This window comes from Triticum aestivum, chromosome 3A, assembly GCF_018294505.1.
Source record: "Triticum aestivum cultivar Chinese Spring chromosome 3A, IWGSC CS RefSeq v2.1, whole genome shotgun sequence".
In the NCBI taxonomy this organism is placed as follows: Eukaryota; Viridiplantae; Streptophyta; class Magnoliopsida; order Poales; family Poaceae; genus Triticum; species Triticum aestivum.
In genome coordinates this window covers 503,209,578-503,229,963 of record NC_057800.1, presented here as the reverse complement: position 1 = coordinate 503,229,963, position 20,386 = coordinate 503,209,578, and the positions used below count along the sequence as shown (strand labels likewise).

Genomic DNA, 20,386 nt, shown 5'->3' with positions numbered 1-20,386 from the left:
CTCACTGTTCATCCCAGAGGCAGCAACGATCGGCTTCAGTTAGCAACAGTAGCGAAGGAATCGCTCGATCGGGTTCAGTTAACAGCCATCGATCGATCGCTCGGGTTCAGTAACGCGTAGCCTGCAGTGCAATCGCTCGGGTTCAGTTAGATCCCAATGCCTCGCTTGGGTTCAGTTAGAGCCAACGCCTCGCACACACGCGCGTACGTGCACGAGAGAAACACGCATCGCTCGGCCCCCGACCTCCCACCGTAACCAGGAACTCCCCGAAATTTTCCTCGCCCTCGCTTCTACCACGTTTTTTTCTGTCATGGACAGCCCAAAGAATGTCATGCAGCTGCGTCTCCGGCCCGCCCAGGACGAAAAGCCCATTTTCTGTCATGATTTTTTGTCATAGAAGTAGGAGCCCAACACATCTATGATGATACCGGGTTTTGTCACAATTATCGTCATAGAAGTGTCATATGTATGACAGGAAAAAAATTCGTTCGGCCCAAAATGTCACGGATGTTTTTTTGTAGTGACTGTACTTCGCCACCATTCCAACAAGTTTTCGCCCAGGTAGTTCATTAATTATCTTAGGTCCTAGTTACTACAATGTCACTCAAACTTTACAATGATCACTCCCCAATCCGCGTCTACTTAGCGAAGCAACATAATGTAAAACGATGACGACAATGTTATATGGTTCAGACCTACCTCAATGAACTACTGGTTGAAAAGCATAGTTATGCGGCATCAATTCCTACCATGCAGTCCCACCGCAAAGAACTAAGTGCATAATAAAAACATAGGTAATGAAACATGATCAAGATGCAACTTGCCTTGGTACTGCTAGTTGAATTCTAAAGACTGATAATATTCTGCTTCGCACTCCGGGCAATCTATCGCAAAGAAGATAAACAAACATAAGCAAACATTTCAAAAAACCAAGAAGAACATGCGAAGCAAGAAATCTCGGAAAAACCAAATGAACATACAACACACTAAGCTACCACAAAAATATTCTAAATAGAAAACAACATAAGCCTATGGTTCAAAAAGTGATGTGAACTATAGTGCATACTATGCATACTAGTAAAAATATTAATAGACAGATTCTAGTGTGTGAAAATTATTGTGACAAAGGTCCAGGTGATAGGGTTTGGCTACGGTGACAAAGTGCAAAAAGAAACAACTTAATCGGAGCTTCGGTTTGGGAGATATGGCCATTTGAAGTTTGAATTCGAATCTGAATAAATTCAAATTTAAATCTCACAAAAGTTTGCAAATGGGATACCACTGGATAGATCTAAACATGAAGAAGAATTTGCCGTTGGTTTCATCGAGTTTGGATCTACGGTTAAAAAGTTGTGGCTACTCAAAGTTCAGGGACTAATCTGCTAATTACATGGACTAAATAGAGAAGAAAACTATCACAAACAAGTCCCTGGCCACGTGGCGGATTGCGGGTGGCTGAGCAGCGTCCGCTGCTGAGGCTATACGGCGAACGGCCGCTAAATAAGAAAAACAACGGCGACGGCTAACTAAAGAAAAACCGACGTTCGGTTTAAATAAAACTGCACGGTCTAAGGGAACCGTGGTTAACCGCGTACCTCTTCGCAAAATTAAATAAAAAACGAACCTAATCTAATCTGGGCCATCCATGGTAGATCAAACGGGCGAGGGTGGGGTGGTGGCTCACAGTGGGTGGTGGTGGTGGCTGGCGAAGATGAAGACGGCAGCGCAGCGTCGGTGACGGAGGGGGCGGCGACTGTGGTGGTCCTCGTCGACGGGGAGGTGCGGTGAGTCGAGGGCATCGCGAAGGTGGTGTCGGCATTCGTCGGCAGCATCGGGACGGGGCGAGGCGAAGACGGCGGGGCTCGGTGCTCCGGCGACTCCGGCGTCGACGGTGCGGTGGCTCCAATGGTACCTAGGGGCAAAAAATGTGTCAAACGGATGCGCGTTGTTGCGGGAAACCAATTGACAAAGGAATGAGAGCTAAGGGGTGCCACAGACGTCGAAATGGACGATGAAGTGGCGCGGCTCCGGCGAGATGCGAACGGCGGCACCGAGCGGTACAGGCGGCGTGGGAAGAAGCGGGACGGCAAGGTTGGAAGAGGGGGTCCTGGCCTTTATATAGGCGCAGCTAGGAGCGCTACGGGGCTGCAGATAAGCCTCATCCGCGAGGGAGCCGAGCGGCGGTTGTGGGGGCACGGCGAGGATGTTTATCCCGCGGGCTGTGGGAGGTTGGGGATGAGCTGACGAGCGGGGCCTGCCTGGTAGCGGCAGCGAGAGGAGGCGAGGCTGGGCGCATGCGGGGCGGTCGACCGACGCGGAGGCGTCGAGCGCTGGGGCGCTGGCCTTGGGCCAAATGGCCAGCTGGGCTGGTCAGGGCGCTCCTGGGCCGAACCCAATTTCGGTCCAGGCGGGTGAGTGCATGTGTGTTTTTTTTTTACAAAACCGAAGACTAAAGTGGCCCTAAATGAATTCAAACTAATTTGCAAAAACACCACAATAATTTCTAAAATAATTATACAATATTTAGAGCCTAATGAACTTTAACTACATCAGAGATAATTTTGAAAATATTTTCCTAATGCAATTAATGCACTTTTTGCAAATAAAAAAAATACCAATAAACTGCAAAACTTCAAATAATATTCAAAATAAAATTTCCCACTCTTTTATATTTTGAGGAAGTCATCTTATCCCCTCTCATTTGTTTTTCTCGAGTGGAAAAATATTATTTGAATATTTTAAAAACTCCAAAATGGGAAGAAATATGATATGCATTGAATGATTCTATTAACATCCAAATTTAATAAAAATTGGGATGGTACAAACCTACCCCCCTTAAGATGGATCTCGTCCTCGAGATTCGGGTTGGCCAGCAAAAAGGTGTGCATGGTCCTGTCTAAGATCTTCCTCTCGTTCCCAAGAGGCTTCCTCCTCGGTGTGGTGACTCCACTGAACCTTGCAGAACTTGATGATCTTGGTGCGAGTGATCCTCTCTATAGTCTCAAGAATCATAATAGGCTTCTCCTCATAAGTCAGATCATTCTCCAACTAAATTGCCTCCAGTGGCACTGTATCTCTCAAAGGAATGTCCGCCATCTCTGCATGACACTTCTTCAGCTGGGAAACATGAAACACATCATGAACTCCTGACAAAGCCTCCGGTAATTCCAACTGGTATGCAACCTCTCCTCTATGTTTCAGAACTCTGTATGGTCCCACAAATCGTGGTGCTAACTTTCCTTTGACTCCAAATCTCTTAATGCCTCGAAGTGGAGACACTCGAAGATATGACTAAGTTGACAAAGCCCTTCGTCCCCGTCAACTTACTAGGCCCACAAGTCAGCCTCCCACCAAGGTGGGCCCCAGCTAGCCGGGGGAGTATTCATTTTTTTGATCATGTAGTTGACACTGTATTTGTGGCAAAGCCACCGTTCATAATTCTTTCATACATGTCACTCATGCATCATTGCACATCCCGGTACACCACTCGATGCATTCATATAGAGTCATATCTTGTTCTAAGTATCGAGTTGTAAGTAAATAAAAGTGTGATGATCATCATTATTAGAGCATTGTCCAAGTGAGGAAAGGATGATGGAGACTATGGTTCCCCCATAAGTCAGGATGAGACTCCAGATGAAAATAAATAAATAAAAGAGGCCAAAGAAGCCCAAATAAAGAAAGAAAAGAAAAGAGGCCATAAAAAAGAAGGCCCAAAAAATGAGAGAAAAAGAGAGAAGGGCAATGCTACTATCCTTTTACCACACTTGTGCTTCAAAGTAGCACCATGATCTTCATGATAGAGAGTCTCCTATGTTGTCACTTTCATATACTAGTGGGAATCTTTCATTAAAGAACTTGGCTTGTATATTCCAATGATGGGCTTCCTCAAAATGCCCTAGGTCTTCGTGAGCAAGCAAGTTGAATGCACACCCACTTAGTTTCTTTTTGAGCTTTCATATACTTATAGCTCTAGTGCATCCGTTGCATGGCAATCCCTACTCACTCACATTGATATCTATTGATGGGCATCTCCATAGCCCGTTGATACGCCTAGTTGATGTGAGACTATCTTCTCCCTTTTTGTCTTCTCCACAACCACCACTCTATTCCACCTATAGTGATATATCCATGGCTCACGCTCATGTATTGCGTGAAGATTGAAAAAGTTTGAGAACATCAAAAGTATGAAACAATTGCTTGGCTTGTCATCGGGGTTGTGCATGATTTAAATATTTTGTGTGGTGAAGATAGAGCATAGCCATACTATATGATTTTGTAGGGATAGCTTTCTTTGGCCATGTTATTTTGAGAAGACATGATTGCTTAGTTAGTATGCTTGAAGTGTTATTGTTTTTATGTGAATATTAAGCTTTTGTCTTGAATCTTATGGATCTGAATATTCATGACACAATTAAGAAGAATTACATTGAAATTATGCCAGGTAGCACTCCGCATCAAAAAAATCTGTTTTTATCATTTACCTACTCGAAGACGAGCAGGAATTAAGCTTGGGGATGCTGATACATCTCCAACGTATCTATAATTTTTGATTGCTCCATGCTATATTATCTACTGTTTGGACAATATTGGGCTTTATTATACACTTTTATATCATTTTTGGGACTAACCTATTAACCCAGAGCCCAGTGCCAGTTTCTGTTTTTACCCTGTTTTAGGGTTTCGAGGAAAAGGAAAATCAAACGGAGTCCAATTGACCTGAAACTTCACGGAACTCATTTTTGGAATGAAAGAAGCCCAGAAGACTTGGAGTGCATGTCGGGGGATCTGCGAGGAGGTCACGAGGCAGGGGGCGCGCCCACCCCCTGGGCGCGCCCTCCACCCTCGTGAGCCCCTCGTGGCCCCCCTGATGTACTTCTTCCGCCTATATATCTTCATATACCCTAAAAACATCCGTGAGCACAATAGATCGGGAGTTCCGCCGCCAGAAGTCTCCGTAGCCACCGAAAGCCAATCTAGACCCGTTCCGGCACCCTGCCGAAGGGGACAATCCTTCTCCGGTGGCCATCTTCATCATCTCGGTGCTCTCCATGACGAGGAAGGAGTAGTTCTCCCTCGGGGCTGAGGGTATGTACCAGTAGCTATGTGTTTGATTTCTCTCTCTCTCTCTCTCTCTCTCTCTCTCGTGTTCTTCAGATGATACGATCTTGATGTATCACGAGCTTTGCTATTATAGTTGGATCTTATGTTTCTCCTCCCCCTCTACTCTCTTGTAATGAATTGAGTTTCCCCTTTGAAGTTATCTTATCGGATCGAGTCTTTAAAGATTTGAGAACACTTGATGTATGTCTTGCGTGGGATACCTGTGGTGACAATGGGGTATTCTATGATCCACTTGATGTATGTTTTGGTGATCCACTTGCGGGTTTTGTGACCTTGGGAACCTATGCATAGGGGTTGGCACACGTTTTCATCGTGATTCTCCGGTAGAAACTTTGGGGCACTCTTTGAGGTCCTTTGTGTTGGTTGAACAGATGAATCTGAGATTGTGTGACGCATATCATATAATCATACCCACGGATACTTGAGGTGACATTGGAGTATCTAGGTGACATTAGGGTTTTGGTTGATTTGTGTCTTAAGGTGTTATTCTAGTACAAACTCTAGGGCTGTTTGTGACACTTATAGGAATAGCCCAACGCATTGATTGGAAAGAATAACTTTGAGGTGGTTTCGTACCCTAGCATAATCTCTTCGTTCGTTCTCCGCTATTAGTGACTTTGGAGTGACTCTTTGTTGCATGTTGAGTGATAGTTATGTGATCCAATTATGTAAGTATTGTTGCGGGAACTTGCACTAGCGAAAGTATGAACCCTAGGCCTTATTTCCTATCATTGCAATACCGTTTACGCTCACTTTTATCATTAGTTACCTTGCTGTTTTTATAATTTCATATTACAAATACCTTTATCTACCATCCATATACCACTTGTATCACCATCTCTTCGCCGAACTAGTGCACCTATACAATTTACCATTGTATTGGGTGTGTTGAGGACACAAGAGACTATTTGTTATTTGGTTGCAGGGTTGCTTGAGAGAGACCATCTTCATCCTACGCCTCCTACGGATTGATAAACCTTAGGTCATCCACTTGAGGGAAATTTGCTACTGTCCTACAAACCTCTGCACAAGAAGAAGGTTGTGTAGTAGACATCAAGCTCTTTTCTGGCGCCGTTGCCGGGGACGTGAGTGCTTGAAGGTATATCTTTAGATCTTGCAATCGAGTCTTTTAGTTTCTTGTTTTATCACTAGTTTAGTCTATAAAAGAAAATTACAAAAAAATGGAATTAAATTTGCCTCATACGCTTCATCTTTTTAATATCTTTCGTGAGTATGATGGAAAGGATTATTGTGCTCAAGTGCTAGAAGAAGAAATCTATAAAATTTTTGGCACTAAATATTTGAATGATGAGCATGATTGCAATGTTAGTATGAATTCCTTGAATATCCATGATGCTAATGATATGCAAAGCCACAAGCTTGGGGAAGCTATGTTTGATGAAGATGATATTTTTTGTCCCCCAAGTTTTGATGAGCAAATTTATTACGAGGAAAGCATGCCTCCTATCTATGATGATTATTGTGATGACACGTATGCTTTAAAGAATAATGATAACCATGAAACTTGTCATCTTGATCTTAATTTTCAATCACATGATAGTTATTTTGTTGAGTTTGCTCCCACTATTATTCATGAGAAGAATTTTTCTTGTGTGGAGAGTAGTAAATTTTCTATGCTTGTAGATCATGAAAAGAATGCTTTATGTGATAGTTATATTGTTGAATTCATTCATGATGCTACTGAAAATTATTATGAGGAAGGAACATATGCTTGTAGGAATTGCAATAATATCAAGTTTCCTTTCTATGTGCTTAAAATTTCGAAGTTATGCTTGTTTTGCCCTCCTATGCTAGTTGATTATTGTTCCCATAAGTTGTTTGCTCATAAAATCCCTATGCATAGGAAGTATGGTAGAATTAAATGTGCTAGTCATATTCTTCATGATGCTCTCTTTATGTTTCAATTCTTATCTTTTATGTGAGCATCATTGAAATCATCATGCCTAGCTAGGGGCATTAAACGATAGCGCTTGTTGGGAGGCAACCCAACTTTATTTTTATTCCTTGCTTTTTGCTCCTGTTTAGTAATAAATAATTCATATAGCCTCTATTTAGATGTGGTTTTATGATTTTAATTAGTGTTTGTGCCAAGTAGAACCTTTGGGAAGACTTGGAGAGAGTCTTGTTGATCATGCTGTAAAAAACAGAAACTTTAGCGCTCACGAGAATTGATCCCATTTTTACTTGGAGAGTGCTATATAGTTAATTCTTTTTGAAGATGATTAATAGATAAATTCTTCAGGTCCAGCAATTTATTTGAGAATTTTATGAGTTCCAGAAGTATACGTTTGATTCATATTACTACATACTGTTCTGTTTTTGACAGATTCTGTTTTTCGTGTGTTGTTTGCTTATTTTGATGAATCTATGGCTAGTAAAAGAGTTTATAAACCATAGAGAAGTTAGAATACATTAGGTTTAACACCAATATAAATAAAGAATGAGTTCATTACAGTACCTTGAAGTGGTGATTTATTTTCTTATACTAATGCAGCTTACGAGTTTTCTGTTAAGTTTTGTGTTGTGAAGTTTTCAAGTTTTGGGTAAGGATTCGATGAACTATGGAATAAAGAGTGGTAAGAGCCTAATCTTGGGGATGCCCAAGGCACCCCAAGTTAATATTTAAAGAAAACCAAGAGCCTAAGATTGGGGATGCCCCGGAAGGCATCCCCTCTTTCGTCTTCATTCATCGGTAACTTTACTTGGAGCTATATTTTTATTCGCCACATGATATGTGTTTTGCTTGGAGCATCAATTTATTTTGTTAGGATTTGCTTGCTGTTATTTAGAACAATGTTTTGCATCTTTTATTTCAATAAAAGTGGCATTGATAGCCTTTACTATGCCTATGTTACAAGTATACATGTTGCTGTTTGAAAACAGAAAGTTTAAGGCTGTTGCAATAATTCTCTAGAAAAGTCAGAATATAATAAAATGTTGAAACCTTTTGCATATTAAGCTTTGATAAATTTACTACAGTGGGAATTTTCTTTCATAATTTTTGGATCTAGGGAAGTATGGATGTTGCTGCATTCTTTACAGACTGTCCTGTTTAGGAAGATTGCTGTTATGTTTGCATTGTTTGCATATGTTTGCTTCTTTAATGATTCTATTTGAGGATAGGACTATTAAATATGCAGAGGCATTTAGTATGCAATGTTGAATAATAATTTTAGTGATTTGCTACAGTAGAGTATGATAAGGTTTTGGCAATGGTTTATACTAACTTATCTCACGAGCCCTTGTTGAGTTTTGTGTGGATGAAGTTTTTGAGATTTAGGGAGACCGTGATATGAGAGGAATTAAGGAGACACAAAAGCTCAAGCTTGGGGATGCCCAAGTCATCCCGAGATAATATTTCAAGAAGTCTCAAGCATCTAAGCTTGGGGATGCCCCGGTTGGCATCTCACCTTTCTTCTTCAACAACTATCGGTTAGTATCGGTTGATCCTAATTTTTTGTTTCTTCACATGATGTTTTCTATTCTTAAATGTCATTTTTTTGCTTTGCTTGCTGTTTGAATAAAACTAGCGGGTGCACCCGCGCAATTGCGCGGCTAGAGTAGTTTTTGTTGTGTTTTATATTTAGGATAATTGATGTGTTCCATTTGAATATATGGATTTGAACATATAGTGTACGGAATTTCATAATATATTTTATTCACACCTTATTCATTTTTATAGCCTCATCATTCATATGTATTTTCCAATTTGTCTTTCTACTCTTATTTTTGTTTGGCCTAACATTTTGTTTTTAGTTATTATTGCATTAAATGACCTTCGTTTTGAATTGTTTATAGCAGTTTGAGAAATACTAACAGTTGTTTAATTTCCAGCATGAATATTGGAATGTAATTTTTATATATTTTTCTATGATTCAAAAATGTTTGTTGATTCTTACTAATCTTGCTGATTATCTATAGGTGAAAAATCTATAGATTTAGATCATATGATCCTTTGACGAACGATGTATAAGTTTCATCTATATTTTTTCATGGAAGTATAAGTTCCCTCCTTTTAAGAGCATTTTTTCACCGGCAAAAAAGAGAGCAATTTTCATGGTTTTTGATGTTTGCTCGGATCTGTGTATTCGATACGGAGGATTAAATATCATGCATAGCCGATACGGAGAATATAAAAAAAATATGTACCCAATCTTGCATAGTCGATGTATCATGCTTTTTTTTTAGAATTAGCCGATGTATCATGTTGGGTGTCATGCCCAACGTACTTTCCTGCAAGCCCATTAGAGTGAAGATGATTACCACCTCGTACAATTTTTTCTAAGTAAAATAAAACAGCCCATAGTCCCAGTCATGTACATAGAACTCTCTCTCCTTTCCCTGTCAGTAAAAAAAGAACTCTCCTCTCCTCCCGTACTATCCCCACCAGGCTCCTCATACACATCTGCCATTTCTTCCGATTTTCTCCGGCGATGGACGGCGTCGCTGTGCCCCATCAGGAAACTAATCCTCATGCTATCCCAGATCCACATCTCACTTCTTTTCTCCTGATTTTTCTTCCTTGGTGGTGGCGCATGTGGCTGGGTGAGTGCGTGGATCTCGGCGACCTCGTCGACTCTAGCAACGCGGTCATGGAGATGTCCAGGGAGAACGTGGGCTGCACTGGTCAAAGTTGTCAGAGCTGGAGGCCCTGGATGTTGGGGTTGAGGAGGCATCGAGGGAGGTGGCGGAGGAAGAAATATCAGCAAGACGTGAGTATCTTCTGCGAATGGCGGTTAATTCTTGCCCTCCTGCTATCCGGACTTCTACCAAATGTAAGTGTTATTGCAACCATATAAGTATTTTTGAAGTTGAATGATCTAGAAATCAGAATAAGATTTTATCTTTCCATTGCTAAACAACTTTTCGTGTGAAATCAGGAATAATACCACAACTTTCTGCCTGGAGAAGGGCACTTATACTTGTTCTCTGAATTGTGCAGTATAGAATACAGTAAATCACACATATGGATCTTCTTGAATTAAGTCTAACTAAACCTAGCAAGAGACCCTTGCATCTAATTATTTATTGAGAGTAACAAAAAGGAGGTTTAGATGCACTTTTACTGAGCTAGGCAAAAGAATCAGCTTCATGTGAGACATGCATGCGTCTAGCTCCAGGTTAAGTTTTCAATTTCAGTGATTTACGCGCGGCTAGTTTTCTTCTTCCAATTTCTCTTCGTGTACGTACCGGCGCACTTGGCCAGTGCGTGGACGTGTTCGTCGCGTTCTCAAGGATGTGGATCCTCGATGACCTTGTCGAGTTCGGCGGAGTGGCCATGGGGAGTAGCAATGAGAACACGGTGGCTACACTGCTCAACTTCTTCATGGCCGACGGCTAGAGGACCATGGCAGATGGGTTGTAGTTTATCCCAGTGGAGGAGGCTATGAGGGAACACTTGCTGATGATGAAGTATTGTATCTAACATCTGTGGAATGCAAAGAGCAGCAGTCAACTGCGAGATGCTGGTCTCCTCATTGTTCTTGCTGTCAGACTACTACTCCATAGTATTTTTAATTTGGTTTTAGCAAGAAATAATTTTTTCAAGGTGCCTTCTATCTGAAAAAATGCCTTATGGACCGGATTTGATCATATGTATGAATCGGCTTTTTTATTATTTTCTTAAACTGCAAAGGCCTTACCTTTTGTGTATTCACCTTCTTCATCAATTTTGGTATAGGTTGAGCAGAAGCTCGCTTGTTCAATTTTCTCAGGTAACTTGTGGTCACCACATCAAGTAACCATGAAACATATTCGAGTTTCCTGCAAAATTTTAGTGACCTAATAAGCAATTAATGTGATTAGATAGTGGATTTGCTTTGCGGCTAAGTCTAAATGTGAGATCATTTTTTTTGTCAGAATTGTCGCGCCAGGCAAAGCTATCGGTATGTACGACAGTAGAAAGGTCGGTGATATGCTTACATCCTCTTCTGCAATTATTTAAGTTACAAAAGCAAGGTATGTTACTATGTATTGTGCTAGCCTCATATAGATTTGGCAAAGTATAGTTTCTTGAAATTGTGAAATCAATCCTAATGTCTGAAACTCCGGTCTTGTATTATGTTCCTGTCTATCTGCAGATTTGGCTAAAATAGCATGTTTGTAAAGGAAACTACTTAAAAGAAAGCTATCAATCTGTTTTAGAGTAAGAACATCGCTAACATTCACACCCTTAATCTAATAAGTATCATTCTTATCCAAGTTGATATCAAGTACTCTCACTTATCTTGGTCGATACAAATAGACGGCTATACTATTTATTTCATAAGCTACTAATCTATTAATTATCTAGACAACATCCTTGTTCTCATGGGATTTTCTTTACATAATTCATCTTCATCTTCAAGCATTGTTTTTTTGGCTTTTGCTTTAATCTAAAATTGTCTATAAGATTCTTCCAAATAGTAACATAGACTGTTTCACCCTGTACAATCAAATATTATTAGTAATTGTTGCCTAATCTGACAGAAAAATTCCAATCAAATATATTAATAAACAGACTTGCTGATTGATCAGTATCATATCTAGGCTAATAAGTTCATCGGTGGTAGGATTGACTGAATCCCACATCCGCATTACTTTTACTTGAATGTTCTAGTTCTGTCCCCTTGTATTTAAGTCGCTCAACTTCCTTTATGCCATAGTGTTTTGCCTTGAAAATTAAGGGAACAATTTGTCAATTGAAGTATTTATGAAGATTCTATCCGGAAAAAAAAAATAATGTTAATAACAATTACCCAAACCTGATGATTCTGACCAAAAGTGCTTTGGCGTCACTTCTTCTGACGTCTATTGTTGTAGTTGGGCGTGGCTTCGTCGTGCATTGAGCGTGCTTTGGTGTGACTTCGTCGAACGTCGAGTGAAGCGGCTGGAGGTGGCTTTTTGTGTCTATGTCGAGTCGCCGGGTCACGTGTGGCATCTTCAAGCCGTCTTGGTTGCCAGACTTCTAATTATTTGGTGTGTGTGCTTCTACAGCCGGCTCTACTTGTTTATATATGGGTGGAGGTGTGTGGGTTGAGGTGGCTGAGACCGTGTGGAACAGCAGATCAGGAACCTGTCTTTTTTGCATGTATTGGTTCCTATTTTGTAACTTTCTCACGCGAGGTCTGGTTAGGTCTAGTCGTTGCCCTTATTTGTTTAGGTTTCCTAGTTGTTTACGTTTGACTTCTATTTTTGCTTCCTTGACATGTTGATGGAAAGTTTTTTTCCTGTGGGCTAGTTAACGTCCGGATGGAACCTACGTGCATGATTTGTACGTGGCATGTCTTACTACTTGTACATGCACATGTTTCTACGTAACGTTTTCATCTTTTAATCTCAGCCGTTAAAAGATAAAATAAAGGATCAAGATAATTTAATCTATGTGGACACACGTAATGTCCTGTTTGCCTTTTGTTTTAAGTATATAATAGATACCAAGATCTGGAATTATTAAATGTTATAGAGTCTTCACATAGTTGCATAATTATTCGACTACTTATTGATCTTCACTTATATCTCTCGGAGTAGTTTGTCATTTGCTCTAGTGCTTTATTTATATCTTTTAGAGCACGATGGTAGATTTGTTTTATAGAAACAATTGATCTCTCATGCTTCACTTAGATTATTTTGAGAGTCTTAAATAGCATGGTAATTTACTTAAAAAATCCTAATATGCTAGGTATACAAAAAGAATAATAAAATTCTCTTATGAGTGTGTTGAATGCTATGAGAAGTTTGATACTTGATAATTGTTTTGAGATATGGAGATGCTGATATTAGAGTCATGCTAGTTGAGTAGTTGTGAATTTGAGAAATACTTGTGTTAAAGTTTGTGATTCCCGTAGCATGTGATGAAGCTATGTACCTAGGGTAGGGTCATGGACCTGTCCAAACTGCCCTACCCAAGGACATCTCTAGAAGAAATCACCTTTCAATCGACTTGGAGGTGTTCCACTCGACAGACTCGAAGACACTCGACCAAGAAGCGGTCACTCGACCAACACCAAACCACTCGACGGCCAGGAGACCTAAAGGCACTCCGCATGCTAACGGTCGGTTATTAAGTAGCCTTTATGGTCATCATAGCACTTTATTAGGGGCGTTACCAGTAACGCCCGACCTTAATGTATTTAAAACCCTGCATAACTGAGGGCCGGAGGGGTCCGGCGAACTTTATATAAGCCACCCCCCTCCTCAATGTAAAGGGTTCGCACCCCTGTAAACCATACACACATAATCCAGTCGACCGCCTCCGGGCTCTGAGACGTAGGGCTATTACTTCCTCCGAGAAGGGCCTGAACTCGTAAACCTCGTGTGCTTACAACTTCTTCATAGCTAAGATCTTGCCTCTCCATACTTACCCCCCTACATTACTGTCAGACTTAGAACCACGACAGTTGGCGCCCACCGTGGGGCAGGTGTTTTAGCGATTTGTTGGAGGAGTTGCGATCTTTTCCGATCCGAATTATCATGGTTTCCGGTGGAGTTTTGGTGGAGGGCCGTGAGATCCGTCTCGGCGCGCTCACGTTCATCGCCGACGACTCCGCTTGGCTTCAGGAGGCTCCACTCGACGTGGACGCGCTCCCTGTCCGCGGGGCGACGCACTTTCGCGCGTGCGCCCGCGGCATCCTTTTGCGGCAACCGTCGACCCACTATCGGTCGGCTCCTGTGCTGTCCTCCCTCCCTGTTTCCCGTCGGCGCAAGCGCTCCGGTCGGTCGAGACTTCAGCGGTGGGTGAGACACACGGTGGCACGCCAGTCGGCCACCCCTCAAGTCGCGGCGATCGAGCCCGACGAATCCCTCTACGGCCTGTTCGATCTGTCGACTGGCTCTACAGAGACCGCATCCGAGTGCGACAACAGTGATCCGGCGGCGGAGGTTTTGATGGTCGATGGACCACCCAGTCCTACCGGTTTTCCCCGCACCGACGGGGGCGCGGGTGGAGGCGACCCGTCGCGTCCCCATGAGGAATATCTCCCTGAGCCTCTCACTTGCAGAGAGAAGAACTTCGTCGCCGGAACATGGATGCGCTGCACACTCCTATCATCGGAGAAACCCCCGAGGCTCGTGCCTTGGAGGACGCGCGCCTGGCAAACTTGGCTGAGCGCACTCGACTGGAGAACCTCCAGCGAGCACTCGACGAGCGTGTGCGACAACGGGTTCCCGAATACAGTCGACGTCAGCTCTTCCCACCCCCGCAGGTATATCGATCTCCGATTCAGAACTTAGCAGCTGCGGCCCGTATAGCAGAGTCGATTTAGCCTTCCCAGTCGGAGGCTGGCAGAGGCTTGTTACAGATCAGAGCGTTACTCCGGGCAGCAGGAGACCAGAATTCCGCTGTTTCTCAGTCGCGAAACAGGATTCACAGCAGATCCGTTGCTGCAGACACAGTCCAGTCGGCTCATAGCCCAAGGTCGCCCCCGAGGCGTGAGGGACGTGGGGACCTGCGTAATTAGTACGGGAACCGTGAGCAATATGATCACCGATTCGATCGTAATGATCGACGTCGAGTGCCCACCCCTCCCCCGAGGAGCGGGTCGTATGCGCCTCGACAGCAGGATGACAGGCGCCCTCGTAGTGTTGGGCGAAGGATTCCAGTCGACTCCAGGGAGTCAGGCTTTGATGCGAGATCCATTCTCGTTCAAGGTTTGGTCGACAGGAACAGAGCTCACCGAGAAGGTCACGACAAAGATGGACCTACCAGCAGCAGAGCACATGTTTCGGGGCCAGAGTGCTTTAGTAGAGCCATCAGGGCCGCTGTGATTCCTCCCAACTGCAGGTTAGTGACTGGAGTCAGCAAGTTCACTGGTGAGTCCAAGCCCGATACTTGGCTTGAAGACTACCGAGTGGCCGTCCAGATTGGCGGCGGCAATGATGAAGTGGCCATGAAGCACCTGCCTCTCATGTTGGAGGGCTCGGCCAGAGCGTGGCTAAACTAGTTAGCACCCAGCAGCATTTACAGTTGGGAAGATCTCGCCCGAGTGTTTGTCACCACATTTGAAGGAACATGCAAGCGACCGGCAGGGCTGACGGAACTGCAGTCTTGCGTGCAGAAGCCGAATGAAACTTTGAGGGATTACATCCAGAGATGGATCACGTTACATCACACGGTAGAGAATGTTCCTGACCACCAAGCAGTCTGTGCCTTTAAAGAAGGCGTCAAGTACAGAGAACTGAATCTAAAATTCGGTCGGACCGAAGATATGTCTCTGAATCGGATGATGGAGATTGCCACCAAGTACGCTAATGGTGAAGATGAGGATCGACTCAGGAGTGGCAAGCTCAAGTCAGTCGCTCAAGAAACCAGAGGAAATTCCAATCGAAAACAGAAGCGGAAAGCCGAGCCAGTTGCTCCTGGGGAAGCCTTGGCCGTAACCCAAGGAAAGTTTAAAGGGAAACCCAAAGGACCTTGGAACCCCAAAAAAGTTAAAGATCAGGATGGAAATGATGTGTTGGACTTGCCATGTCTCGTCCACACCAAGAAAGATGAAGAGGGTAATTTTATTTACCCAAAACATACCACTCGACAATGTCGACTCTTGATCCAGCAGTTCCAGGGCAAGCAGCCCAAAGATAAGGAAAAGGAGTCGAACAAAGTTGAGGACAAGGAAGATAGTGACGATGGATACCCCCAGGTCAATTCCACCCTGATGATTTTTGCTGATGTTGAAAGCAAAAGTCGACTGAAAGTTATCAACCGAGAGGTGAATATGGTTGCTCCGGCGACACCCAGTTATCTAAAGTGGTCTCAGACTGCCATAACATTCGACCGGTCCAATCACCCAACGCACATCGCCACCCCTGGGAGGCAAGCTTTGGTGGTCGACCCAATTGTTGAAGGCACTCAACTGACCAAAGTCTTGATGGATGGTGGCAGTGGTTTGAACATATTATATGCTAAGACGTTGAAAGGGATGGGCATTCTGATGTCCAGACTCAGTACCAGCAACATGAGTTTCCATGGAGTCATTCCTGGGAAGAAGGCTGAATCACTCGGCCAGATTGCTCTTGATGTGGTTTTCGGTGATTCCAAGAATTACCGCAAAGAAAAGTTGACGTTTGAAGTTGTAGACTTCCAGAGTGCCTATCACGCTATTTTGGGCAGGCCGGCTTATGCACGCTTCATGGCCCGACCATATTACGTGTATCTCAAATTGAAGATGCCTGGCCCCAAAGGTGTGATCACTATTACGGGTAATCGGAAGAAAGCAGAAGAATGTTTTCAGAAAGGTTCAAAGATCGCTGATGCTCAGATGGCAGTGGTGGACCTGCAGGAATACCAGAAGACTGCAGACCTGAGTGATTTGTTGCGAGCCAAGAAGCCCGCTACAGAATTAGATTTTCAGTCGTCTGGCAAAACGAAGACAGCTCACATCCACCCGACCGATCCTAGCGCTGCTCCAACTCATATCTCAACAATACTCGACTCCAAATAGGAAGAAGCGCTCATCCAGTTCCTCCGTGAGAACTGGGACATTTTCGCATGGAAACCTTCTGACATGCCGGGTGTTCCCAGGGAGCTGGCTGAGCACCGCCTAAGAGTTGACTCAAAAGTAAAACCTGTCAAGGAACATCTCCGACGGTCCGCCATCCAGAAGAGAAAGGCCATTGGCGAGGAGGTGGCTCGGCTCTTAGCAGCGGAGTTCATCCAAGAAATCTACCACTCCGAGTGGCTCACCAACGTTGTCATGGTCCCCAAGAAGGACAAGTCACTTCGCATGTGCATTGACTTTAAACATATCAATCGGGCCTGCCCGAAAGATCATTTTCCTCTCCCCCGCATTGATCAGATAGTCGACTCGACCGCGGGATGTGAGCGACTGTCTTTTTTAGACGCCTATTCTAGGTACCATCAGATCCGTCTGTATGGACCGGACGAGATCAAAACAACTTTCATCACTCCATTCGGGTGCTTCTGTTATGTTACCATGCCGTTCGGCCTCAAGAATGCCGAAGCCACATTCATGAGGATGATTCACAAGTGTTTGCTCACTCAAATCAGTCGGAATGTGGAAGCATACATGGATGACATTGTGGTCAAGTCATGGAAGGGTTCTGACGTGCTGGCTGACCTTGCTGAAACCTTTGCCAACCTCAGGAGGTATGATATCAAGCTTAATCCATCAAAGTGCACATTCGGAGTTCCTGGCAGAAAATTACTCGGTTTTCTCGTTTTCGAACGGGGAATCGACGCCAATCCAGAAAAAGTCGGTACTATACTCCGAATGAAAAGTCGTGTGCGAGTGCATGACGTCCAGAAGCTTACTGGTTGCTTGGCCGCTTTAAGTCGATTCATATCTCGTCTCGGAGAAAAGGCATTGCCTCTTTACCGATTGATGAAGAAGTCCGACAAGTTCGAGTGGACTCCCAAAGCTGATGCAGCGTTTGTAGAGCTCAAAGCTCTGCTCTCCACCTAGCCGGTGCTTGCTGCCCCAATCAGCAAGGAGCCTTTGTTGCTTTACATCGCAGCCACGGGACAAGTCGTCAGTACGGTACTTACGGTCGAGCGGGAAGAAGAAGGAAAAGCCTTCAAAGTTCAGCGCCCAGTATATTATATTTCTGAAGTTTTGACCCCGTCGAAGCAAAGATATCCTCATTATCAGAAGCTTGTATATGGGGTTTATATGACCACAAAGAAAGTTGCTCACTACTTCTCTGATCATTCCATTACAGTCGTCAGCAACGCTCCATTGTCAGAGATCCTGCACAACAGAGATGCAACTGGTCGAGTGGCAAAATGGGCGATTGAACTCCTTCCTCTAGATATCAAGTTTGAGGCAAAGAAGGCTATCAAGTCCCAGGCAATAGCAGATTTCGTCGTCGAGTGGATTGAACAGCAACTGCCGACTCAGGTTCACTCGGAGCATTGGACCATGTTCTTCGACGGTTCCAAAATGCTTAATGGTTCCGGTGCCGGGGTGGTGTTGATCTCCCCCCGAGGAGATAAGCTCAGATATGTTCTTCAAATCCACTTTGATTCCTCCAATAACGAGGCAGAATATGAAGCACTTTTATATGGGTTGTGCATGGCCATTTCACTCGGCGTCCGTCGCCTCATGGTCTATGGCGACTCAGATTTGGTGGTTAATCAGGTGATGAAAGAATGGGACGTCAGAAGTCCAGCCATGACTGGTTATTTCAATGCAGTGAGAAAGCTGGAGAAGAAATTCGAGGGGTTAGAGCTTCATCACATACCCCGACTGAAAAATCAAGCGGCTGATGATTTGGCAAAATAGGTTCCAAAAGAGAAGCCATTCCCAGCAATGTGTTTTTGGAACACATCCACACACCATCAGTTCAGGAGGATCCCTTCACTGAAGAGGCCCCACAGCCAAAAAGTGCCACGGATCCGACTGAAGTTGAAATTCCAGCTGTGGTCGACCTGATCATGGAAGTCTTGGTCATCACTCCCGACTGGATAGTACCGTACGTCGCGTACATTGTAAGGAAAGAACTCCCAGAGGACAAAGAAGAGGCTCGACAGATCGTCCGTCAATCCAAGGCCTTTACAGTCATAAAGGGATAGTTGTATAGAGAAAGCGCGACTGGAGTCAGTCAGAAGTGTATAACACCAAAAGAAGGTCAGATGATCCTTGACGATATCCACTCGGGGACCTATGGTCATCATGCGTCCTCTCGGACCATTGTGGCTAAAGCATACCGAGCAGGATTTTACTGGCCAAGGGCCAATGAAATGGCAAAAGAGATAGTCGACAAATGTGAAGGATGTTCGTATTACTCCAATATGTCGCACAAGCCCGCGTCAGCTCTGAAAACCATTCCACTCGTCCGGCCCTTCGCTGTTTGGGGGTTGGACATGGTTGGACCACTGAAAATGGGCAGGAGCGGCTTCACTCATGTGCTAGTAGCAGTCGACAAGTTCACCAAATGGATTGAAGCTAAGCCTATCAAGAATCTTGATGCTTGCACTACTATCAGTTTCATCAGAGAGTTGATATTCAGATATGGAGTTTCGCACAGCATCATCACTGACAATGGGTCAAACTTCGATTCCGACAAATTCAGGGCCTTTTGCGCCTCTCAGGGCACACGAGTCGACTATGCTTCGGTCGCTCACCCTCAGTCGAATGGACAGGCGGAAAGAGCAAACAGCCTAATTCTCAAAGGACTGAAACCTCGATTGATGCGCGATCTCAAGCACGCAGCAGGTGCATGGGTCGATGAGCTTCCATCAGTTCTTTGGGGATTGAGGACGACCCCGAACCGATCGACCGGAAGGACCCCATTCTTTCTGGTCTACGGAGCCGAAGCAGTCTTGCTGAGTGACATGCTTCACAACGCCCCTCGAGTCGAGCTCTACTCTGAAGAAGAAGCAGAACAAGCCCGGCAGGACGCAGTCGACCTCCTGGAAGAAGAAAGAGAAATGGCCATGATCCGATCGACCATCTATCAGCAAGACTTGCGTCGATTCCATGCCAGAAATGTGAAGAGTCAAGCCTTCCAAGAAGGAGACTTAGTCCTCCGCGTGGATCAGCAAAAACCACACAAACTCGCTCCTACTTGGGAAGGCCCCTTCATAGTCACCAGAGTCCTCCACAATGGAGCGTACCACCTCTACAATGTCGATCGCCAGATTGATGAGCCACGAGCCTGGAATGCGGAGCTACTCTGCCCCTTTTATACTTGAATTCTCACTCGGATGAGATATAATAAGAAAAAACTCCTGTAGTTTATTTATCAAAGACAAGAGTGTTATAATTTTCCCAGCGATTGTTATTATTTTTGTTTGCGTAAGAAATCCCCCAGTGGGTGGCTTAGCTGCGAATCCGCTTCGCCTAAGTTTGTAAAAATAAAATCCTACCGAGTGGAGAGCAATCCTCCCACTCAGGGGCTTAGCTGCGAACCCGTTTCGCCTAAGTATTTAAAAATCCTACCGAGTGGAGAGCAATCCTCCCACTCGGGGGCTTAGCTGCAGTACAGTACTCGCCTAAGTCTTCTCACTCGGAGACTTGGCTGCAGTCCGGCACTCGCCTAAGTTTGAAAAAATCCCGTCGAGTGGAGAGCAATCCTCCCACTCAAGGGCTTAGCTGCAGTCTAGTACTCGCCTAAGTCTTCTCACTCGGAGACTTAGCTGCAGTCCGGCACTCGCCTAAGTTTGAAAAAATCCTACCGAGTGGAGAGTAATCCTCCCACTCGGGGGCTTAGCTGCAGTACAGTACTCGCCTAAGTCTTCTCACTCGAAGACTTAGCTGCAGTCCGGCGCTCGCCTAAGTTTGAAAAAATCCTGTCGAGTGGAGAG

The 20,386-nt window shown here is 44.3% G+C and overlaps 1 protein-coding gene across 4 annotated transcripts; it reads left to right on the top strand.

Annotated features, from left to right (window-relative positions):
• Window positions 1-9,443: 9,443 nt before the first annotated feature.
• Window positions 9,444-12,412, top strand: LOC123061870 (uncharacterized). 4 transcript variants are annotated; one of them, XM_044485152.1, is made up of 4 exons: window positions 9,465-9,920; window positions 10,826-10,859; window positions 11,005-11,050; window positions 11,947-12,412. In XM_044485152.1, exons 1-4 carry the CDS (start codon window positions 9,579-9,581, stop codon window positions 12,161-12,163), a joined length of 639 nt encoding a protein of 212 aa, XP_044341087.1. In that variant the 5' UTR covers window positions 9,465-9,578; the 3' UTR covers window positions 12,164-12,412. The 4 variants fall into 4 exon arrangements, 3 of the variants coding, with proteins under 3 accessions (XP_044341087.1, XP_044341089.1, XP_044341088.1); XM_044485154.1 differs by having other exon boundaries at window positions 11,005-11,103; window positions 11,226-12,412; XM_044485153.1 differs by having other exon boundaries at window positions 9,466-9,920; window positions 11,005-11,103.
• Window positions 12,413-20,386: the final 7,974 nt, after the last annotated feature.